This window comes from Phodopus roborovskii, unplaced genomic scaffold, assembly GCF_943737965.1.
Source record: "Phodopus roborovskii unplaced genomic scaffold, PHOROB, whole genome shotgun sequence".
NCBI lineage: Eukaryota > Metazoa > Chordata > Mammalia > Rodentia > Cricetidae > Phodopus > Phodopus roborovskii.
In genome coordinates, this window is record NW_026126563.1 from 5,531,414 (window position 1) to 5,556,507 (window position 25,094).

The 25,094-nt window shown below is 50.7% G+C and overlaps 1 protein-coding gene across 4 annotated transcripts in view; it reads right to left on the minus strand.

The window, feature by feature from the left end:
- Mbp (myelin basic protein) overlaps positions 1–25,094 on the minus strand; it is a 74,117-nt gene that overhangs the window by 25,940 nt on the left and 23,083 nt on the right. For all 4 annotated transcript variants that reach the window (XM_051202017.1, XM_051202015.1, XM_051202016.1 and 1 more), the window contains exon 3: positions 6,072–6,502. In XM_051202017.1, the coding sequence (XP_051057974.1) occupies positions 6,072–6,502 (431 nt within the window). The remainder of the gene's footprint in view (positions 1–6,071; positions 6,503–25,094) is intronic.

Genomic DNA, 25,094 nt, shown 5'->3' on the forward strand with positions numbered 1-25,094 from the left:
GGCAATAGTGTCGTGCAAGAACACGACTATTAGTGTGAGCTGCTAGTCCCTCCAGAAGTGCCACTGAAATGTCAACCACCAGGGTTCGAAGAGGAGACTCTGAGGTGACCTGTGCTCGGTGACATAGCTCATGAACGAGAGGCACCTTCTATCCTAGCAAGAGATCCTGGTGACTTAAATTCCCTACATGGGGAGCTGAAGGGCGAGAAACTCCAGTTTTCATGCCGGGAGTGAGCCTCCTTGGGGAAGACTTGGCTGTCCCCGGAGTGATTCCTCAACTGCGCAAGGGTGGGTGGCTGAGCAAACCCAGGCTGCACATGTGGACAAAGGGTGAGGGAGGAGCCTGATGGTGTCTCCTTTGTAGAGCTCGACAACTTTCTCCATGAAAGTCACCATGAGCTCCCTGCACCCCTAAAGGTCTGACCTCCACACACAGGGTGTGCAGATGGCTCCGAGTGAAACCCTGGCCCTGAGAGAGGATGGCCTGCTGATGCTTACATCACGGCTCCCAGTCAGGGCTAGACAAGCCTCCTTGCTCTGCAGGGTTTGCGTTTCATCCCAGGTGGCCACAGTCTGACAAGAAGCAAAATGTCTTCAATTGACTAAGTGGGAAGCCAAGTGCTTCCGAGTCTCAGGTGTACCTGGCAGGTTGAGGTAGGAAGGGGTGTGTGTGGTGTGTGTGTGTGGTGTGTGTGTGATGTGTATGCGTGTGTATATATGTATGCATGTGTGTGTGGTATGTGTGCGTGTATGGTGTATGGTGTGTGTATGTGTGTTTTGTGTGTGTGTGATGTGTGTGCGTGTGTATATGTGTGTGTGTGTGATGTGTGTGGTGTGTGTGTATGGTGTATGGTGTGCGTGTATGTGTGTTTTGTGTGTGTGTGTGTATGTGTGTGTGTGGTGTGTGTGTGTATGGTGTATGGTGTGCGTGTATGTGTGTTTTGTGTGTGTGTGTATGTGTGTGTGGTGTGTGTGCATGGTGTATGGTGTGTGTGTATGTGTGTGGTGTGTGTGCATGGTGTATGGTGTGTGTGTATGTGTGTGTGTGGTGTGTGTGTGGTGTGTGTGTGTATGGTGTATGGTGTGTGTGTATGTGTGTGGTGTGTGTGTGTATGGTGTATGGTGTGCGTGTATGTGTGTTTTGTGTGTGTGTGTGTATGTGATGTGTGTGGTGTGTGTGTGTATGGTGTATGGTGTGTGTGTATGTGTGTGGTGTGTGTGTGTATGGTGTATGGTGTGTGTATATGTGTGTGATGTATGTATGTGTGTGTGTATGGTGTATGGTGTATGCGTGTGTATATGTGTGTGTGTGTGATGTGTGTGGTGTGTGTGTGTATGGTGTATGGTGTGCATGTATGTGTGTTTTGTGTGTGTGTGTGTATGTGTGTGTGTGGTGTGTGTGCATGGTGTATGGTGTGTGTGTATGTGTGTGGTGTGTGTGTGTATGGTGTATGGTGTGTGTATGTGTATGTGTGTGTGATGTGTATGCGTGTGTATATGTGTGTGATGTATGTATGTGTGTGTATGGTGTATGGTGTATGGTGTATGCGTGTGTATATGTTGTGTGTGGGGGGTCTCCTCCCCCACGACACTTCATTTTCCCTGAGCTACTGCTCTCTGCTTTTTCTACTCATAAAGAAACAAGCAGAACAGAATGGTTTTAGCCCATTTGAGACTGTGACAATGGTCAACAGAGAAACAACAACACAACATAACGTCAGGCTCCGCCGCCGTGGTGTGTCAAAGCACGGGCTGAAACAGGCCCTTCCGTTAGTAAGTTGCTTTGTCAGGGGACTTTTCCCCAGTGACAGAAAAGTTAGATACTTTCCTGGGTCAGTCCCTTTGTTCCCACGCATCTCTTAACATCCACAGGACACTGTTACGTTCTGCAAGTGGGAGCAGTAGCCACGGGAAGGTGAAGAGTTAGACACCACATTGCCATGGCGAGGCCACGCTGTGTCTGTCGTAGAGACAAGGGTACAGGGGGCTGTGCCATTGTCACAGGTGGCGAGAGCTCACCTGTGGGTGTTTCCCAAGACCACCACGGAAATGCCAGTCACATGGTGCCATTAGTAACATAAAAATAAAACTTAAAAAGTCCACATGCAATCAGTACACCGTCTTTGGTCTGTTAAAATGTTTAATGAGCGCATACAGAGGCGGAGATATACATTACTGGGACGTTTACAGCAAAATCAAATTGTAATACGATAACCTAAGGGTATCACCATTAAATACAAACACGTTTTGCAAACATCCCACTTTTACAGAGGGTGAAATGCCCATCAAATTCCAGTATGACTGCCACCCATCTAAGTAGCAGCAGATGGCTGTGGAGACCAAGTTAGCAGAAAGGCAGAGTTAGACACCAGGGACCAGTAATTGACCAAGGTGAGGCTACTCCGAAAAGCAACTCATACAAGAAATGTCCAGAGTATGAACTTGGGTGTAGATGCTACAATGTCCATCACAGGCAGACTTTTCCCAGATAGCCTCTGAGAAACTATTGGCAAGTGGACGGGAGGCAGTGTATGGTGCGGCGGTCCCTCGTGGCTTACGGGGAAGTTCTCTCTGCTTCTGCCTGGACCTCTGAGTGCTCTATTAGCCGATGGCAATGACGAACACTCCCTCTCTGTCAGTGACTCTACTGGAACCTTGGGAGTGAGTACCACACGGGCACATCTACTCTGTCCTTCATGTCACCACCCCACAGCCTGGCAAGTGTATCTGCAAACTCCGGATGCTAACAGTGAAGACTGGAGAATGGAGATATGCTTAATAAAAATTTACAAAGGTGACCATGGCCAGCAGTACTTGGCAGTGGGAGTGGTCTTAATCCCATCATGTCAAAATTAGAGGCAGAGAAGCCATCTGAAGACGAAATGATGAAATGCCTGTCCTAGCCGGTTAGATATGGAGATCTCATGTTGAGTGGAGAACGCAAATACATAGGCAAAGCCACCAGCAGGGTGGCTTAAGCTTAGCCCATCCCTCCCTGTGCTGGAAGAATGGAAGATGGGTGCTCCCTTCTTGTGGCATCTGTGTGTGTGTGTGTGTGTGTGCACGCGCGCGCGCGCACTTGCGCTATCTGGATGTGACATTGCACAGTCAGCTTAGGTCCCCTGTGAGACGCTTGCTTTGAATGGGAAGGAATCTCTCTATGATTTGTGTTCTGAAATGATGGCAGGTGGGCCACCGGGGTACTGCCCTGGGACTGGGGGCTGGCTGGTGGGCGTGGCAGTATGTGAGAAGTAAGGCATCAGAGCAGGTGCCTAGGTTCTTTTCCTCAAAGCCACCTAACTCCTCACCCTCTCATAAGGCCTGGGCATCCTATGGGCTGGGAAACCTGTTTCTGAGAGGTCACAGCACAGCCTCCCTTTCTTCCCAGGACAAAAGAGAATGTTCTCTGTGAATGGACTTTTGACCACAGACCTCAGAAGAATATGCCTTCTCAGGGCATTCTTCACGTGCCCTGTTTGAATGTCAGCCCAGCAAACACACAAAGGCTGGGTGTTGTCCCTGCACTCTGTGAGCCGGGGGTGGTGGCTCTGCATGGCACGGAGGCACCACATGCCTGGGGAGGGAGGATGCAGGAGGCCATAGGACCAGAAGCCCTTTGGCAGGGTCAAGGAGGGTGCCCGGAGTCTCCCTGGCTCTATATAGACAGGCCACATAGCTGCATCCCCAGGGGCAGGTAGCCCTCCCTGAGCACCCTGCATGTGTGTTCGATGCCTATCTTAGAATGACAGCGAGGATGCTGGCTTTTGTCACAGTGACAGCTAGCCAGCCTTTGGGCTCTCTTCTTTGCAACTTCCTTAGGGAACTTTGCAGCATAGGAAAACAAGCCCCTGACCCCTATCTGGAAGCATTGAAATACAAATAGATACAAACCCTGTACTAGCTGTCCCTGGCTTCTAGGGTGACTGTGGATTTACAGCCAGGTGTAGAGTGAGCTGAGTTTGCATCTCCAATGCTATAAACAACCATGAATCACAACCAAATAGGCTCTGGACACCATGACCAGACCCCTGCTGTGTGTGCCTGGGCAGGAGCTTTCTGCAGAGGCAGGTGCCTCTGGCTATGCTTGGGACTAGTTGCAGGAGGTAGAGGGGAAGGCCAACACAAAGAAACTCTGTGTGGAAGTGCCATAACCCTAATTTTGTATGTAAGTTAAAAAAAAACACACCTAATTAATGATCACACACACAAGCACAAGAGACTTTTTTTTTTGTATGAAGGTAATTTGTTTAAAAAAATCTTTCATATTCAAAATGCACAGCAATGGTGCAATGAATTAACACCTCAAGTTCAGAAATATATATATTAATCCTGTGAAAATATTCCTCACCCCCAGGATCCCTGATGATCTAAGACACAGTGTCTGCGAATGTTAGGATTGCCTCTGAGCTTTGAATTTATTATTTGAAAAGAGGCTGAAGAGTATGCGATTTTAAGACAGTGTGTGGAGAGACACGTCTGAGCATTCTGGGAGAGCCTTGGCACTATTCATGAACGTGCTATGGTGTTTCAACTTGAACCATGACCACAAAGCTGGTTCTAGAATCTGTGCCTTCCAGCTGCTTCCCTTTCCTGCACAAAGCAAAGGCATGTTCTCTGTCCTTCAGCAGCTCAGACTGGGTTAAGGATTCTAGGCTAGTGAGACTGCGCACGTGGGAGCCTCAGCCGGCAGTCGGGAGCCTCCAAATACCTGATGTGCCTTGAGAAGAGTGATTGAAAAGCCACAATCGTGTAGTTAGCTTTACAGGAGTGTGCAGAGACTGGCGCTTCAGGCGAGTGAGGAAGATCAATGCCTAGCACAGGCCCTGTAGGAGCCAGGTGCACCCGGATTCAGTTAGCGGCTGAGACACAGCCAGTGTTAGCGACAAGCAAGTTATGGTGGCATCCTAAGGGAGACCTAACTGCCCTTGAGACACCAAGGGCTCTGGTGGCCACAGAGCAGGAGACTTGCTATTGAGTTCACTTTCAGCCGCTCTCAGACATTCTCACTCTCAAAAGTGTGGCTGGAGCCCACAGCATTCCAGAAGATCTGCACTGCCAATGGCCGGCCCTCCCCTCCCTAGATCCATGAAGAGACCTCTGTCCCACACTAAGCCGCTTGAGTTCTGCAAGGCTTTGAGAACAGTCACAGCTCACGGGCCATAGGGGGCGCTCCAAAACCAGGTCCTCATAGGACTCAAGGACATTAAAAAACCAAGGCTCCATTTGAATATTCCCACTCTCTCCTCTCCAAAGTGGCCCAACGATCCAACAGATCATGGACAATGCCATACTCTTGCAGGGTGACAGCCGCCTGTCAGTAGCCACTAGACAAACCTGAACCACAGCCTAATGCTTAACCCACGCCATATGTTGCTTTTGGAAACTGGACTACCTGCTTTTATCTTCTGATACATTTCCTTCCTTCCTTCCTTCCTTCCTTCCTTCCTTCCTTCCTTCCTTTCTTATCCACAGAGCATTTGCTTTTAAAACATCATCAAACACAATTTATATTTAAATTGATGGAATCACAAAATAATAAAGTTCTGACTCATGAACATTCATTAACCTCATCCACCCTCCCCCAACAAATTACTTAAGTCAAAGGGGAAAGTTGCCTGCAGACGGAGGGTTCTGCAGACCTCCTTCATCTCAATTGGAACATTGTTTCACGGCGCGGCAAGAAGTTAGCAGCCTGAACCCAGCAGAGAATGAGCACAAATCAGGGTTAAAACCAGAAGCACTGGGCAGAGGCACTGGCAGCTGGAGCCCCAGGCAGAGGGCACATACACCTAAGGACGGGTGCGCTCAATACCATGTCCAGGGTGCCCCAAAATCCAGGATGCGAAGGCCCTCTCATTCCTGAGGGGCACCCCAACCACTGTCCCTTGTGAGGAGGACAAAGGGTTTAGCAAAACAAGTAGAAACAGGCTACCAAGTTCACTCCCGGGGCCATCGCCATCATCGGACCAGGGCCAGTGTCTCAGACACAGGGACATGTGCCCAGTTCACTTGCCCACCTCACCTTCCTTTCTGCAGTTAGCCCCATAGCGCCTCTACTCCTCGGAGCTCACCTTGCCAGAGCCCCGCTTGGGCGCACCCCGGTCGCCGCTAAAGAAGCGCCCAATGGAGTCAAGGATGCCCGTGTCTCTGTGCCTTGGGAGGAAGCCATGCCTGGCATGGTCCATGGTACTTGCTGTGGCCAGGTACTTGGATCGCTGTGACGGTCTCTTCTGTGATGCCATCACATCCAGGCCTTCGGAAGCTGCTGTGGGGTCTTCTTGGATGGTCTGGAGCTCGTCGGACTCTGAGGACCTGTCTTTGAAGGTGTTGTCCTCCCGTCCCGGGGCATCTCGGGAAAAGAGGCGGACCAAGTGGGGGCGGCTCCCTGGGTCAGCTGGGTGGGCGCCCTGCCAGTTATTCTTTGGGTCTGCTGTGTGCTTGGAGTCTGTCACCGCCGTGTCCTCAGCCGAGGTCCCATTGTTCTGGATCGCATCTGCCTCCCCTACGACAACAATGGGTTATGAATGTGGGCCCTGTGCACGGACTAGCGGGGGGACAAAGCTGCTTTCTTCCTGGGGTCTTGAGCTAGCTGTCTCCTATAAAACCCAAGATAAGCGCAGGACCCAAGGAGCCTCGCAGCACCTTGGATTGCCTTGACAGGAGGGAGCTAACCTGCATTGAGCTTGCTCGGTGTAGGAGGCTCAGGGGAGCCATCTTCATGACCACATTGAAAGAAATCCCTCTGTGGGGAGAGGGATGGCCTGAGTACCCAAAACATTTCCTGAGTTATTCACTGCACCACAGAGCTCCCTGTGTAGGTATCTTGTGGCTACTGTCTAAGAGGCCATGTATGAGCCCCAATTATTGAAGCCATTGTTTGACAAAAGGTGGTCTTAGTGTTCTCAGTGGAGAATAGAACTCCACACATTCTTCACGTTCTTCTGTAGCTCACACCCTAGGGAAGCAGGGTACTGGAACATTCCTCCCTCCCAGATTCCACAGGAGGCCTCTGGCTCCGGGAACTGCTTACTCAGGGCAAGAAGTCCATTCTTTTTCCCAGGTTACAGTGTCAGGCTTAAATGACTGTCACTTCCTCCCCCAAGTCCGTTACTTACCTGTAGAAATTTGGCTTAGTCACACATTCCTACAGTAACACCCATCCATGTACTTATAGCCATCCTTTATCAACCCTCCCTCTAGTCTATCCATCATCTACGCATACCCATCCTTTATCAACCCTCCCTCTAGTCTATCCATCATCTACTCATACCCATCCCTTATCAATCCTCCCTCTATCCATCATCTACTCATACCCATTCTTTATCAACCCTCCCTCTATCCATCATCTACTCATACCCATCCTTTATCAATCCTCCCTCTATCCATCATCTACTCATACCCATCCTTTATCAACCCTCCATCTAACCATCATCTACTCATACCCATCCTTTATCAACCTTCCCTCTATCCATCATCTACACATACCCATCCTTTATCAACCCTCTGTCTAGTCTATCAACCATCCATCTACTTTATCAAGAGTTCAGAATCTAGAGACCCTCAGCACAGTGATGGTACCTAGGCCATGCTGATGGGTTAGGCAGTGCCAAGGACTGTCCAGGTTTATACTCCAGAGAGACAGAGAGAAGGAAGAGGCTGGGATGGATGAAACAAGGTGGCGTGGGTGGGGGCAGTTCTGTCATAGGTGTTTTCTGGTGACTGAGTCAGGGGTATCATGACCACCAGGCTTCCCTGACTCATCAGATCCACCCTGGTATATCATATGGATGATGGAGCCCAGCCCACTAAGAAACAGGTGTGACTCCAGGGGGTCACAGCCCATCCTACAGTGGTTTGTCCTTGGGGTACTGGGAAGGTAGTCCCTGAGAGCCCCTGGTGAGGACAGAGAATCCTGGCTCCCAGGAAGAAGTGTGTTCACCCCAGCCACACTGTGTATTCATAGTTAGCTTTGGAGAACCAACTACCATTCTCAAGGAGGGGATGCTGTACATGAGCACCCCAGATGGGCCATCTCCCAGTCAGTCCACCTCCCAGGGCCCAGCTGGCCAGCAGGACTTCCAGAGATAGATGGCTTCAGGCCAGCTGAAGGACCAACAGCCTTGACGCACAACTTCTGTAGTGTGAACAATGATACACATACCAGTGAGACAAAGATCAATAAGGCTTCACACTGATAAGTCCCTTGTGAGGGTCTTTGCTGGCATTGAGATGTGATGGCTAATAAGCAATATCAACTTGACAGAATCACCAGAGATAACGACACTCACCCAGGAGACCACTGCACTCACCCAGGAGTCAACTACACTCACCCAGGAGTCAACTACACTCACCCAGGACACAACTACACTCACCCAGGACACAACTACACTCACCCAGGACACAACTACACTCACCCAGGAGTCAACTACACTCACCCAGGAGTCAACTACACTCACCCAGGAGACCACTACACTCACCCAAGTAACAACCTCACTCACCCAGGACACAACTACACTCACCCAGGACACAACTACACTCACCCAGGACACAACTACACTCACCCAGGACACAACTACACTCACCCAGGAGTCAACTACACTCACCCAGGAGTCAACTACACTCACCCAGGAGTCAACTACACTCACCCAGGACACAACTACACTCACCCAAGTAACAACTACACTCACCCAACTAACAACTACACTCACCCAGGACACAACTACACTCACCCAGGAGTCAACCAGAGTTACTTAGGAGACAACTAGAGCCACCCTGGAGACCACTACACTCACCTAGGAGACACTAGAGTCACCTAGGAGATGGGCCCCTCTAGGCACATGTACACAAGTTTCTAAAGTAGTTTCATTGCAGCAGGAAGACCCACTCTAGATGTGGGTGGCATCATTCTACCAGCAAGGGGCCTGGAATGAGTTATACAGGAGAAAGTAAGTCATGCAGCTGAATGTGTCTCTCTCCCTCCTGATTGTGTACAGAAGGCGACCAGTTGACTCACACACTCTTACTGCCTCCCATGATGGACTATACCTTCAAAGTGTGGGCCAGAATAAACCTTCCCTTCCTTCAGTTGTCTTGGCCTGGAGTTTTGTCCCTACAACAAGAAAATTAACCAGCGCAGAAGGTAATCCTGAACACAGCGGAGTTTTAAATGAATTGTGGGAGAGTTGCGCTTCCTAAGAAAATACTCTGCATTCGCTCTCATTAAAATCTGGGTGCTGGTACCCGAGGCAAGCCTGCAGCAGTCTCTCCTGGGTGGGCTAGCCCATTGCCTCTGAGCAGCTGCTCTTTGGGGCCAGCATAGCTTATGTGTGATTCACACCAGTCACGTATAGACCTGGGAGGGTGAAGCTCATGTGCACACACCTACACATACTTCCTCACAGAGGTGGAGAGAACACCATCAGAAGCACCCAGGCCTTCTGCGCTCACAGAAGGAACTGCCCAGAACTGCTAGAGCTGCTCCAAAGGGCCAGGATGACATGATGCTCCTGGTTCCAATGTCCCAGATGATGGAGGAAGAAAATGGAACATACATAAATGTCTCCTGGTTGGAAACATCACAAGACTTCTGACCTCAGTGTGGCTCTCTTTTCTTCCTTCATTCCTTCCTTCATTCCTTCCTTCCTTCCTTTTTTGAGACAGGGTTTCTCTGAGGCTTTAGAGGCTGTCCTGGAACTAGCTCTTGTAGACCAGGCTGGTCTAGAACTCACAGAGATCTGCCTGACTCAGCTTCTCGAGTGCTGGGATCAAAGGCATGTGCCACCAAAATCGGGCCGGCTCTTTTATTTCTTCGTGTATTCTAGGGTGAACTAAAACGACCAAGCATTCTGCAGCTCATGAAGGCTCCTCTGATCAGATGTGGGTTGTGGCCACATGGATAACAGGTCGGTGGGTTCTTGGACAGTTGATAGGAGGTCTGGCGCAGGTGATGCCCTTGGCTGCATATAGTACCATGAGTTTGCATATACCCATACCCCAAAGTCTTCCAAACTCATAAAATCACATGGGTCTAGAAACTGGCCCTCAAACAACATTGATCCCCATCATAAAGCTGCTAACTGGGGCCTTATTCCAAAGTTGGGCCACAGTCCCATCTTGCGGTCTAAATATTTGCTGGTGACAAAGGGTGAGACGAACTCTGGCCACCAGGATGGCTACACTCTCATTCAGGCGTCTTGGTTGATGCAGTGCCATCACGGTGGGCGCTGTGGAAATAGGCCACTCAGTTTAGGGTGACTGGGAAAAGGGCAAGACCCAGTGGGTGGAGATGCTCGACGGCACAGATGGTACCTTTCTTTCATGACCACTGGCTCGCCACGAGTGACAAGGAACATGGCTATTTCTAACAGTACTTAAACTCCGTCACTGAACAGTGTCTGATAGGTACACACAGCACCCGGTGTGTGTGTGTGTGTGTGTGTGTGTGTGTGTGTGTGTGTGTGTGTGTGAGTGTGTGTGCTTTCAAGGGGTGGAGTTTGCAGGGGTGCAGCAGTTGACTTCCAGGTGGAGCCAGGCTCTGGAGCTGTGCTATAAATTCTGTAGCTGACAGGAACAACAGCTATACTGTGAGGAATTAAACGCATTAACAAAACACAAGAGCATCTGAATGCTAATATTTTACAACAGTTGGGCTTTGTGTCCTTGAATACAGTTATTTGTGAGATGCAGAAAGGCCTCTGTGTCCCCAGAGTGGCCCCTCCCTTCCTGAAAGGAGTGTGGTGGATTCTAAACCTGTGGCACACAGCTCCGCGGGTGGGCCGAGTACAGTTCAGTGCGCTCAGGAACACTGCCTTGGCCAAACCGAAGCCAGAGAGGCTTTTTGGATTCCACTTACAGAACGGATGTGGGTCACACTTAGTGACGCGCCCGGATCTGATCTTAACAAAATGGGCATGGAGAGTATTTTTTAAAACTCTCCAGTCTTATGGCTTAGGTGGGAAGACAGCCTTCAGAGAGGTGCACACGTCTGAGCAGTCCAGGGGTGCCAGAAACTTACAGGCCCTGACTTTTGGGGTGACATTTACTATTTAAAGATCCCTGAAGTCACGATTCTAGCAGGCTCACCTTCTGCTGTTAGGGCCAGCCAAAGGTCACAGTGGCCCATGCTCTGCGTGTCCCTAGCTTTCCGTCCAGTTATCTCCTCCCCCATAGCTTTCCTGTGCCCGTTCATTCTTCCTTGAGAATCCTTTCCAGGTGACCACAGCCACCGGTCCCCTCCTCTCTCCCTCCCCCTCCCCTTCCTCCCCCCCCACCCCGCCTCTTCTGCCCCCATGCCCCTGTGTTGGGGCCTTTGCTCTATTGCTGTTAGATATGTATCCTTTAGTTTCCTGCCACAGGCGTCCGTCACACACTTGATTGTTGAGTGACCCACAGCAGGAGTGTGGCAACACTAGGCTGCTAGCTCACGCATCCTTTCGTCTCCTCTGCACCCTTCACACACCTGCTTTTCCTCTTGTCCTCCAACAGGGCCAGGCTGTTGTAGTGCTGTCTCAGAATCCCCGCACCGAGGCCCACTGTGGAAGGCCTCTCCGGGACACGTTCAAACTGGCCATGCCATCTGGATGCAACTCCTCCTTGTGGTCACGGAGCACCTCAGCACCCACCTTTTCCTTTGCTTGGCTTCTCACTGGTTCTCTATTTTATTGTTATTATTCCTATGTCCTTCATTATAATTAAAAAACTTTGGGTAGGTGTTCATGTGTGCGGGCAGGGGTGTTTGCCTGCCACACCATGTGTGTGGGCATGGTGCGTTTGTGCCACAGCATGTGTGTGTGTGTGTGTGTGTGAACACGTGTGCTGCAGCACGCGTCTGGAGATCAGGAGATAATCTTGGATGTTGGTTCTCACGCTCCACCTCCAGACAGGGCCTTTTGTTCACCGCTGTCTATGCCAGGCTAGCTTGCTTGTGGGAATTCTCCTGTCTTCACCCCCTCCCCTCCCCCTTCCCGCCCCAGGGCTCTCACATGCTGCTACAGGGTATGATGATTCTGCTAGATGGTTCCATGTATGAGCACACCTGGAGGAAATCTGGGACAGAGGCAATACTGGCGTGGCATACCACACCGAAGGCCGTGGACGGGATCAGATGCCTTCAGAGCTCAAAGCCTGCGGAGCTCAGTTGGTTATGTTCACCACAGCATCTCATTCAATAGCTGGATTCCACTGGATGGGTGTTCTTGACAGTTTCTCCCTCGAAGTGCTTTTGGCATCTAGCCAATGGTGGCTTCTGGAAATATTGCTCCAAATAGACCCATCTATCTATTGAAACATGACAGAGCAGGCCACTTTCGTAACTGTTGAGACAACCCCGAGTTAGCAACTCGGGGTTGGACAGACTGCTATCGTGGAATCTGTGACAAGGATAAAGTGTCATTGCTGATAGAGATTTGGTGCTACAGACTCATGCTTTAAAGCATGTGGCCTCCTCTCATATTTTTGGTCAGGGGACAGGCTAAAGATTCCTACGGTATCCTGCACATTAGCATACAGGCCTGTTTCTCGCTTTCTCTTACCCAGTGTGCAGGGTACGGGACACCATGTGGAGGGCACGGGACACTGATGTTGTGAAAGAATTCAGGACATCTTCCTCCAGGACCCTTCTAAAGCTCAATTGTTTGCTCCATCCAATCTGTGGGAATTTTAGCTACAGCAGCTGCACAGATAAGCGGATATGTTTGGAGCCTGCCAGTCTGGACGGCTTGGGGAAGGCTGCGCAGAGCCCTGTAGCCAAGAAGATATGGCTAAGAGACTCCCTATTCAGTGACCATGGGTAGGTGAGTGAGTATTGCTTACAAAGGGGCCTGGAGGTGATTCCCTGGAGTGCTGACCTGCAGGTTCCGGCCTGTCTGGATATGGGTCCAGCTGGCCTGGGCAGCAGGGCTTACTGTTCCGCTCTCGAATACTGTCAGTAGTTGAAGAAGGGCGGTTTGAGGCCAGGGCAAAGTTAAGCCCCCAATCATTGTCACATAAATATGAGATTTGGGGCAAGCTGCAAGAACACAGCTGTGTGTAGCCCTGCTCCTACCTGGGGAAGAGGGCAGTAGAGGTACAGGCAGGGCTCTAACCACTTGGCCTTCTTGAGAGGCAGCCTAGGCCTGCAGAGGAGCTGTGGAATCTGGAAGTGTGGGCCAGGCTGGAGAGGACCTCCCTTGTTTATGGAATAATTCTGCCACTGGCAGGCCGTGCTCAGGGTCACCTGGGAGGTCATAGGAAACAAAAAGGCCCATGGTGTGGCCTGTGGATGTGCTATGACAGAAATTTTGCGTGTATGAAAGGCATGTGGCTGCCCGCCAGGCTGCCTGAGGGGATGGCTTAAACACTTCCACAAACGAATCTTGTCAACCCACCCATTACACGCCAATGCCTCTTTTGTGTGCCCAGAACATATAGTTTTTATGTACTCTAAATAGCTCACTCAGGGACCCTCCCACATCAAGAAAGGGGCCACAGTAACTGGAGAGCCTCAGGCAAGGGCTGGACTATGCTCCTTGGGGCCTACCCACGTACTTGGCCAGGCTAAGTCTTGCTGAGTGAGAGTTTCCTGTCCACAATGAGGGCAGTAGCCCACCATCCAGCTGCCCCAAGACAGCCTGTGTAGACATGAGAGATAAAAAGGAGTCCCATGTTCAGTTTCCTGTCCCAATACCAGCCCCGTGGATGCAATAGCTCGATAATAACAAGAGAACCAGAGTAGTGCCCACCCCAGACACAGCATCCCAGGTAGCCTGCAGCTGAAAGTGATTCCTGGATTCCCACCCCAGACACAGCATCCCAGGTAGCCCGCAGCTGAAAGTGATTCCTGGATCCCCACCCCAGAAACAGCATCCCAGGTAGCCCGCAGCTCAAGGTGAGTCCTGGATCTTGTCAGCATTACAGAGCCAGCCCCAGCTGAGTTCAACTGAACGAGCACATGGGCCAGAAGTCTGGAATAAGACAGACTGCTCTTGGTCCTGCTGCCTGCCTTCATCCTGTGATTTCATGGCTTTGAGGCTTGCCTACCTTGTCGGCAAAATCATCTGAGCACCCAGGGCTCCCTCACAGTGTGGTCTTGATCAGTCATTACAGCATTCGGGTCTTAAGACATTCTTAGTCCTGGAGAAGATAAATGCTCAACCCACCTAATATTCTAATATGTATCTACCCCATCTACATTTGTCCATTCTACCTATATGTTCATTTATCTGCCCATCCATTCATTCACTTCACATCTATCTATCTATCTATCTATCTATCTATCTATCTATCTATCTATCTATCATCTGTCATCTATCTATCATCACCTATCACACATTCACTATCTGCCCCTCACCCACCCACCCACCCATCCATCCATCCATCCATCCACTATCTATCCATCCATCCATCAACCCACCCATCCATCCACTATCTATCCCATCCATCCATCCATCCATCCATCCAGTCTATCTATCCATTTATCCACTATCTATCCTCCCCGTTCATCCGTTTACTTGCTCACCACCTATCTACACGCCTTCCACCTTTGCCCACTGACTTTAAGCCTCCATTCCCTTTGCCTCTTCACGTGTCATTAATCTTCATCCCCAGATCTACCCAAGATGCTGGTTTCTAGTCCCACAGAAAAACTGAGCCCTGGGTTGTGTGACCCCAGGATAGCATTCAGTCTTAGATGGTACAACCCCCACCCCCAGCGTCCCTAGGCTCCAAAGACCCCTTTGTCTTCAGTGTCCTACTCAAGATCCATCACCGCTATTCCTGACGCTGCTGTCACCATTAATAAAAGTACAATCCAAGTCCACATGCTTCCTTTACTGCCTTCCATGCTGAACTGGAGACTTCTTTTGTCAGGCTTCATGGACCCGCCCTGTGACTGTGCATCGTTTGGTTTCCTTAGGGCAACAGATCAATGCAAACCTCTGCACCCACTTTGCTTGAGGCATAAAGTGCTTTCCCGATGACAGTACCCCCCCCCAGACGCCATGTTTATCCACTGGTCAATGTGACTTTGGAAATAGGGTCTGTGAAGATGTGTAATCAAGTCAAGAGGAACCTTCGCTGCATTAGGGTGGACCCCAACCTAACAGAGGTGTCCTTGTGAGAAGAAAGAGGCTCGTACCACCGTGAACCTTAGGTGACATCAACTGTAGCCATTTGCCTCAGGTTCAGGGATGCATGTGTTGTTGGCAACACCAGAAGCTGCAGGTAGTGCGGATGCAGAGCACTCCACCTCCAGACTCCCGGGGAGTTACGGCCTTTGGTCATGTCTACTTTGGGACCGCACATGCTCTTTATTCTTAGCTGCTCCAGGTGAGCTCCAGGCTAGGTGCCTTTGCTCACTGGATGCAGAAGGCAGAGCACCAGCCAGTTCCCATCACTGTTCTCCTCCTCCTCTTTTTTCTCAGATTCCTGGGAATTGATAATAGGAATCCAGATCTGTGCCTATGTCTGTTGTTCTTCTAGAGCCTGCCTGGGGCGAGGCACAAAGCACTTGCTATTTATGTCGGAGCGTGTGCACAGCTTTGCGTTTGTCTGTTAACGTGTGGATGAACACACGCACACAGATACCTGTGTGCGCGAGCTCATGCATCACATGCTTAGCAAAGAACCTGCCCTATCAGCTGATTACACGGTGCCGCCGCCAGACTTCTGTGCCGCATTTCTGGAGCATAAGAAGCTGCATGACTTAAGTCCTCTCTTTTGCATGTCACCCCGAGCAGACCAGCAGAGATTCCCAGGGACAGGTGCACACACAGCTCTGCACAACACCTGGCCCTCACTTGAGTTTGCTCGGAAGCCAAGAGCAAGTGACAACTTCTTACATGACTGAGAGAAAGGGTATTTTGTGACGCATGAAAAGCATGTGGCATACAGTTTTTAGCTCTTATAGACAAAAGAGTATAGGGCCAGTCACAACTGTTTGGTGACAGAATTGTCTGCTGTCCTTGCGCCCCAGTGGCAGAGCGGAGGGAGAGTGATGATTGGGTGCCCTCACTGTTCCCTGTCTCCAGGCAGGGGGTGGTGGCCTTTCTGTCTATAGATAATGTGAAACTCAGGGGCAGCAGAAGCTGCAGGACAGCTCAGCCCCAGGGTATGTGTGATGTGTAGGGATGGGAAGCCAAGAGGAGAAGCCATTCACACTTTGTAGCTTTGGGGTGTAGCTTAGCTGGTGTAGTTTGCGTAGCCTGCGTGATCTCCCATACCACACTGTCCAGACCTGGTGGCACACTCCTACAGTCCCAATCCTAGCACTTGGAGCTGGAGGCAAGAGGTTTGGAAGTTCAGAGATACCCCTGACTACATAAGGAGTCCTAGGTCAGACCGAGCAATATGAGATAGTCTCAAAAAATAAAATAAAATAAAATAAAATAAAATAAAAAAGGAAGGAAGACACTTGGTGTCTTGGAAAGTAAGGGAGTTTTAAAGATATATTTGACTTTAATTTTATGAGTTAAATTAATGACAATTATTTGCAAATCAGAAGATGAATGTGTGATCACACTTGATTCCTACCCCCAGGGAGGGCCACTGGAGAACCTTAGAAGGACCCAGGGGTGCTGGGTGGTGGACGCTATCCCTCGCCTGGGGGGGGGGTGAGGTGAGAGGGTGGGTGTGAGAAGGGAGGCGGCAGTCAGAGCCTGACCAAGCTGTGAGACACACAGAGCCATCGGGGTCCTTCTCAGAAAGTCTGTGATGATTTTACGGCACCTTTTCTCTAACGTTTCCTCCAAGTGAAGTACGAATAGCCATCAGGGAAATGCAAATCAAAAGTGCTTCGCCAGACTAGCCAGCATCAAGACTACAAACGACAGAAAACCCTGATGCTGATGAGGGAGAGAGGACTCTGTGCATTGTTGAGTTGAGGGAATCGAAAACCAGCGGGCCGCTATGGAAGTTTGGGTGGAGGGTCCTTACAAACCCAAGACATGTGATCCAGGTATGCCGCTCCTGGGTGTACACGCTTGGAGGCAGTGAACCACACACGAACTTGTCTGTTCATACTTACTGCCTCACTATTCCCAGCAGCCAGACAAGGAAGACAGATCCTGAATGACTTTCCCATTAGTAGACCCTCCATCATAGTACATGTTTATGAACGTGCATATGTAATATGAATTCCATGAAAGCACAAAGGAGACCAGTGGGAGGGAGGGAGGGAGGCAAGGGGGGGAGGAAGGGGAGGGCACGGGGGGGGGGGATACAGCTAAAGTGGACAGCACTCTTGAAAAGGAAGTGTCTTTATGAAACCCAGAGTCATTTACACGGAATACACACACACACACACACACACACACACAGAGAGAGAGAGAGAGAGAGAGAGAGAGAGATGAGGAGAGAGGGGAAAGGAGTCAGACAGGAGTAATCCAATGTAGAGAGAGGGAGCACCAGAGAGAGAGGGGGAGGGAGGGAGAGAGAGAGGGAGGGAGGGAGAGAGAGAGAGAGCCAGAGAGAGCATGAGAGAGAGGGGGAAGGAATCCAATGTAAAGAGAAAGAGACGCCTAGAGAGAGAGAGGAAAGAGAGGAGAGGGAGGAGAGAGAGGAGAGAGAGAGAAACAGAGAGAGAGAGAGAGAGAGAGAGAGGAAGGAAGGCAGGAGAGGAGTAATCCAACGTAAAGAGAAAGAGACGCCTATCGTCCACCAGAGAGCCCAGAGAGCGGACATGCTGGCCACTTTGTAGGCTTCTCTGAAGCTTTCTGATTATGTGCTTCTCTAGTATTTCCCATCATAGTCAGGCAGGAGCAGGATGCTGACGATCTTTCCCGCCTTCCAGCCAAGGGTCCGCTTCCAAAGGCTTGGGTACTGACGGCTGGGTACCTCGCCTTCGCTGAACTTCCCTACTTGCTACTAGAACAGAAGAGAGCTCCGCCATCTGCCTTCTTAAGGCAGCCATGCTATTTTGTACATGGCCAGCGAGTATTTTGTTTTAACCATCTAAATATGACAACAAACAGAAAGGATCTGCACCCTACACGGAGTGTGGGCTCATAACAAAAAAAGAACAGAGGCCTCCAGGGTTACTGGGTATTTCTGAGTTATTTTTAGGTCGTTCTGGGGACAGTAGCAGATCTGTGTGCAGCACTTACTGTGCCTGGGTACCACAGGGACAATGGTGTCAAATGTCTGGCACAGCACAGCGACCGGGCCCTGTACAATGCCTTCCTTTCAGGGTTCACCATCCACCATCCAGGGAGTGCCCTGGTATCATCTCTGTGCCAGCTGGTGTCAGCCCCTGCTGGACTTTAAGGATAAAAATAGCTCCTTCAAGTGAGAGGATAGGATGGGGGTGAAAGTTTTGAAAAACCTTTGGGCGATGGAACAGGCCCTTTCCAGGTTAGGGAGCCAGACAATTAGTGGGACAGAGAGCAGTCAGCAAAATGGCCCCAGGCAAAGGCCGGTCCAGTTCTAGCCTATTGAAATCCCAGGAATAGACTGTATTCATACAAAAAGGTGTGTGTGTGTGTGTGTGTGTGTGTGTGTGTGTGTGTGTGTGATATGTATGGTTTATGTGTGTGTGGAATGTATGTATATGTGTGTGATAAATGTGTGTATGGTGTGTGTGTTTTGTATGTGGAGATGTGAGGATATGTGTGTATGTTTGTTGTATGTGTGTATGGTATACATGTGTACGTGGTGTGTGTATAGTGTATGTGTGTATGTGGTGTGTGTGTGGTGTGTGTGTGGTGGATGTTTGTGGGGGATCCATGTGTGTGTGCATGCTGTATGTGTGTATGTGTAATATATGTGTGTATGGTGTGTGTGTGTGGGGGGGATGTATGTGTATGGTGTATGCGTGTGTGTGTGGTATATGTGTGTATGGTGTGTGTCTGTGGTATATGTGTGTATGATGAATGTGTGTGTGGAATGCATGCGTGCATGTGTGTGTATGCTGTATGTGTGTATGTGTGATATATGTGTGTATGGTGTGTGTGTGTGTGATAAATGTGTGTATGGTGTATGTGTGTGTGGAATGCTTGCATGTGTGTGTATGGTGTATGTGTGTGTGTGCACCTATGTGTGAAGGTGCTTTTCCTGTGCATGCCTCTACATCACCCTACAAGCACTTGTTATTTTTTAAGCTAGGGTCTGCCAGTGGACCTGGTGCTTGTGAACCCTGCTAGGTTGTCTGGGCAGCAGGGATCAGCCAGTTTCCACTCTTCAGTGCTAGAGGTATGGGCGTGAGCCTCCATGCCTGGCTTTTTATGTGGTGCTGGGAATCTACAATCTGGCCACCTATCAGTCCTGGGACGCATCCTAACAGAAGGCTTTTGTTTGCTCTTTTGTTAGACACTCTTAGGCAACTTCCCCATCATTCCCATTTGGCTACCATGGATACCAACATGGACACTATCGTCCGTCTCTAGCAAATACAGGCAAAGGCACTTTAAATTACTTGTGGGCATTCTGATCACATGGCAGTGATGCCTGTAAGGGGCCATTGTCAACACGAGTGAGCCTCTAATAAGTTGACAGTCACAGGAAGTGAGCACAGGTAGAAATCCAATGTCTCTAGGTTGTGAGAATGAATTTCCAAGAGCTCTCCGCCATGGAGGTCGAAACAGCTGCCGCCACTCTTCCTGTGTCGCTTTCTGGGCTCGCCAGAGACATCTAATGCCAGCTTCTGCATGCCTATGTCTCTTCCCAGGGGTCTGCTCACTGTGGCAGCCGATGATGTGACTGGGAGTGTTCATGTCTTCTGCTTGCTTTGGCAACACCTAGGCTGTGTTTCTCGCTGGGCCCAGGCTGGGGCTGTGTTGTGTGCCACCACCTGGGTGTTACTATTTCAATGCAGAGCTTCGAATGGCCAGAAAATCCTTCTTGAGTCTGCACATGCCCAAATGTGACAAGGAGCCGCTAGGAGGTTGCTTCCTGGGGATAAGGCTCTCATCTGGTGGATGGATGCTCTATGAACTGGAATGGATCACGTTACTGCCCTGTGCTTTGTAGCATTGCTCATGTTCATCAGCCTGGCACGGATCTCTGTAGTATCCAACTTCTCAGGAGGGTCCAGAACAGACTGAGAACAGTGTGTAGAACAGCCGGGAGCCTGTGCACACCCACGGATTTGATCACAGTCTAACGCAGGCACGCTGCTTACCACCTACACTCAGGCAGGGACGTCACACTCGGGCTCTGCTTGGCCCCATTAGATCTTGTCCGGGCACCTCTCCCTGATTAGTTTCCCGACCGGCTCCATCAGCGGGGGCCTCTGCCCACCTGTGAGCCTGCGTGGCACGTGCTCGGTTCTGCCGCTCGTCTTTCCTGCCTCTAGAATTGCAATGCTGTTTTCTCCATGATGTGAGTTCCTTCTGCTGCCACCCGCCACACCGTCTGCACGCCATGCCCTGGGCAGCCACCCAATTCCGAGACAGTGTCTGATCGCTTGCTGAGAGCCCCCGGAGGAAGTCTGTTTCACAAGTCCCTGAGAAGTGGCAGTGCCCACCTTTGAACACATGGAGAACAGGGCAGGCAGCAAGGGGTACGGTGGGCCAGGGGCAGCCCAGGGTCCCAGCTTAATCTATGTCTTGGAAATGGACTTACTTGACTACAGCCACAGGGACCTGGCAACTGAAGCAGGGTTGCATGCCTACAGCTGTGGCCCCACCCAGGCTTCCTACTCAGTCTTTGCCTGGCTCTTGGAACCTCTTCTTGGCTGGCAGCTGCCTTGATTCCTCACGCAGGGGTCGTTGGTCTGAGTTTCTGCCAGGACAGTGGCTGATCTGGCTTATGGGGTCATTCTGCACATCAGGTTCCTAAAACGGTGTTCCAGAGACTTGAACCATCAGCCTGGTCCCCCCTGGCAGCCTGGAGCTCACCTAAGTAAGCCGACACGGTCTGCGTGCAGAAACCACTCATCTTCTGTGGACCAGGCTGCTGTGTCTGAAGCTGTCATTTTTTTCCCCCTCTCCTCAGCATCCATATGGGCGGAAGCCTGTGCAGACTTTCAGAGCTAGAGTACAACTGTGGAAGGAGCTCTCGGGACCTGTCACGTGGTTCCCCGTCATCTCCCATCTCCCGCTGCACACCCCCTTAGGACTGTTTCAGCTGGCAGCTGTGGGGTCAGGGCAGGTCAGAACCTTCCCGCTGTGCTGGGATGCGGGGACTCAGCCCCTGAAATTTTAAGTGTTGTTTCATAGTCTCTGAAACCCAGGCCCACCCTTACTGTGGACCCCTCTTCCTTCCCCACGAGGAGAGTGATGCAGAATTGCTTGATCTAGCACAGGCTACTGGCCGTGAAGTCCATACATAGACAGATAAGTGGAATCCCCTGACCACTGGGAGACAGGAGACCCCTGACCTTAGGAGGCACCATGGGGCTCTCAGCTGTCTGCCACAGCCTCACTCCGTTTTGAGGACCTTTGGAGAATGGGGTTTAACAGCCTCCTCCTGGTTGCAAAGGACAGACATGCAAAGAAAAAGTAGGGATGAATCATCCCTGTCCCTCGAACATAGCATGACAGGGTAGCCTCGCTGTCAGAGTTCAGAAACCGAAGCCCTAAAACCATGACTTACTGCAGCCAAGCCGGAAGTACTGCCAATGTCCCTGCACTCATGGGTGTCTAGCTGCACAGCAGGACACTATTCAGCCCAGAAAAGGAACAGTATGGATGGCCCCCAGGTCATCGTGCCGTCTGAAGGCCATAGTCACTTAAGACCACACATGCACACACCATTTGCACAAGTGTGCAGAACTCACAAATTCTCCAAAGCAGACGGCAGCTCTGTGGTTTAGTGGCTGAAGCTGGGTTGGGGAGATGGACAGGGACTCTAAATGGTCCAAGTACTCATGCTGGGGAGACACAGTACTCCAAAAATAAGAGCAACTAAGTTTCCATTTCATTGCTTTGTTGCTTCAGTTACCATTACAATAAACAGGAAATAAATCAGAGCATAAAAGAGGATGTGTGTAAACAGGGTCTGTGGCGACTGGAGGAACACGCAGGCATACTTAATGCTCTAAACACGCCAGAGACTGCACCCTTTGGACATCCAGTGACCCATGCACATGCCACACGTAAAGAGATCAGACCTCCGCGTTTTCAAAGGAGAGGTCTGTCCCCAAATTACACCTCATCAACAGCCATTAACCAAAAAGTTAGAGATCAATGTTCTGGATCACACCCCCCCACCCCCCCCCACCAACCAATCCTGGGAAGAGCAGGGTAGCTGGGCAGCTTCCGGGGGAAGCAAAGGCCCTTTGACTCTGGTCCCTGATGCACCTCTACCTTCTAGTTTCTGCTGGTACCCGGGAGGGGGGGTTGCTCAGAGACTTAAAAACAGGAACGCTGTTACAGGAAGTGGTTAGATTCATGATCGAGGAGGCAGAGGTTGGGGAAACCGTCTCCTGGAAGGAGAGGGGGAGAGGAAGAGTTCTGAGATCCGGCTAACAGATGGTTCCTGTCCTGTGGACACCATCGACTCCATTTTCCTGCTATGAAGCCGGAGGCTCCTGGGGTCAGTAGTAAAACACACAGTTTGCGTTTATTTGGTGGAGCCAGAATCTGAACCCAGGAGAACCTCTGTGTTGTTGGGGAGAGTAATGGCTGGTGCAAACAAGCCATTCTAGAAGTATGTGTAGGAGGAGGAAAACACCTTATTTCAAAACAGTAGAAGGAAATATTTTCTCAACGTGTAATGAAGATGGAGGCTGAGTGAGCATCTCAGTGGCTGCAATCTTTTTTTTTTTTCCTGCAGCCCACATACTTCAGGAGAAAAGCCATTTGTGCTGTGTGTTCACCTGTGTGTGTGTGTGTGTGTGTGTGTGTGTGTGTGTGTGCATTCATATGGAAAGCAGTGGAAGAATAAGGACCCCCCTAGAGGACGCTGGAGCCCCCAAGTCCAGTGACAAATTCAGACAAAGGCAAAACAGAATGTGAAGCAGTCGCTTTACTGGGGAAGACCAAATGGAGGAGCTTTGGAGTTGTGGTCTGACCCAGTATGCTGAAAATACTCAAAGGGATCGTGGTGGGTGCAAGATGGCTCCGATGGGCCCTTGGCCGTGGAAGAGCCTCAGCATTCCTGGGCCTCAGGCAACCACACTGCCCCAACTGGCCCAAGCCCATCACATCTGCTGCTTGTGCCTTGGGAGACCATGCTTCCTCTGTTCCCACTATCGGCTTGCTGTCCGACTGTGGCTCTGCCGACCCTAAGTAACTCTGAGACATTCCCAAGGTGGGGCTTTCCATGGGCAGGCCATTTGAGCCTTGTGGGCACAGGTAGCCACGGCTGTTCTGTGGGAGTCAGCCTGCACAACCGTGGCACCCAGAAATTGTTACTCACTGCTCTCCTCCTGGTCCTCCTGCCTGGAAGAGCATTGCTAGGCTAAAGCCACAGCGCTGTCCTGGGGAAAGGTTTCAGCTCCCTGTGAGAAGGGCCTTACCAATGGGAAAGGGCAGTGTGTTCTTGTCCTACATGTGACCTTCCAATACAGAGGCAGTTCAGCCTTGGTGGAAGGGCTCCTACACACACACACACACACACACACACACACACACACACACACAAGCGCACACATGCACGTACATCACACCTACGTACACATCCACACGTGTGTGTGTGTGCAGACACACACACACACACCTGTATGCACATACCCTTATGCACATGTACATGCCAAACACACATACACACTGGTATGCACTCATCATATCTGTACACACCACACTTGTACACACAATAGCCCAGGCCCTAAGAAGTAGAGAATGAGGAATTTGGTGGACTTCACACAAACCCAAAGCAGAAAACAAACAAACAAAAACAAAACCCAAACAAACCAAAACAACAGCAAAAACCAACCAAATAACAACAGAAAGAAAAAGCTGCCTCTAAGATCCATACCCTTTTGAGAGTTAGTAGTGGACAGACTGACAAATGTTCCCGATCTCCCATGGACTCACCGCCTATCAGGCAGGGACCAAGCAACAACTAAGTAAATCAGAGGCAGTGAGCACTGGCGGGGGGGGGGGGGGGAGTGCCTGCTCCTTGGTGCCTTGTGTGGAGGAGGGGCTGTCTGTCGCTTGGTCAGAGGACACTAGAGTCCAGCTGGAATGCCATCCTTCCTCTCTCTCCCTGGGCACGCTCTTCTGCCCTCTGAGCTGAAACACAAAAGCAGCTGGGGGTTTGGACCTCTAAGATTTAGGAGTTCATATGACAGGTTGGTGTGGCTCAGCTGTCTCTGTCCAAGCCAGGTCACTGAGGAGAGGACACTGAGCAGAGGGGCCCCTCATGGGTGCCAGAGAGTTAGCCTGCTAGCACAGTGCCCTCTAGGGGTGCGCTTACACACCTTCAGGCACACTCATGCCTCGGTCAAAGGTAAGCCTGGCTACTGCTTGAACTGGAGACAGACATTGGCAGCATCCGCATTGTGCGGTTTTGCAGCCACGCAGAATGTAAGAACTATAGGGCTATGGGGGCTTTTCAAAGGAAGGCCTAGGAGGTGTGGCAGGGTCGGGCTCTCCACAGGAAAGTGTGAGGGTGAGCTGAAAGATAAAACGGAGACCCAACAAGTTAGAGTTGCCAAGAATGATGGTGCAGTCTCCTGAGAAAGGGCACAGGCAATAAGCCCAGGAGAGCGTCCAGGTCGGCTGCCAATGGCAAGGATGTGGGGTGTGTGTGCCCTCGCCAACTGGCCAAGTGGCTGTTGGGCATAGCGCACTTGTTTTTGTTGTGATTGCACTTGAGGGACACACGCCATGGATACCGGTAGGGGAATGCTGGCCCTTGCCCCACGGATATCCGAAGCCATTTTCAGGAGGAGCCATGTTCATTCACCACTGCTGGGTTCCCATGTGGCTTCAGCCTGACCCTTCCTTGCCATTTCCTAGTGCCTCCTTTTGTAATGGAGGGTGTGGAGGGATTTGGCCAAGCTTTTCAAGGACAGAAGAAATGTTATCATCGAAGGGATTAAGTTGTAGAAGAGCCTTACATCAGCTGAAGTCAATGGATGGTAAAGGCCAAGGGAATCTCTTAAAAGATTGAAGTCCGGGTCAGAAACTCAAAGACCTACAGAGCTGATCAGGCCGCTCGGATGAGACCCTGGAGACCATGGTACTGGACCCCAGGCCAGTGCAGCGACGTCAGAAACAGGCTATTTCCCGTCTTTA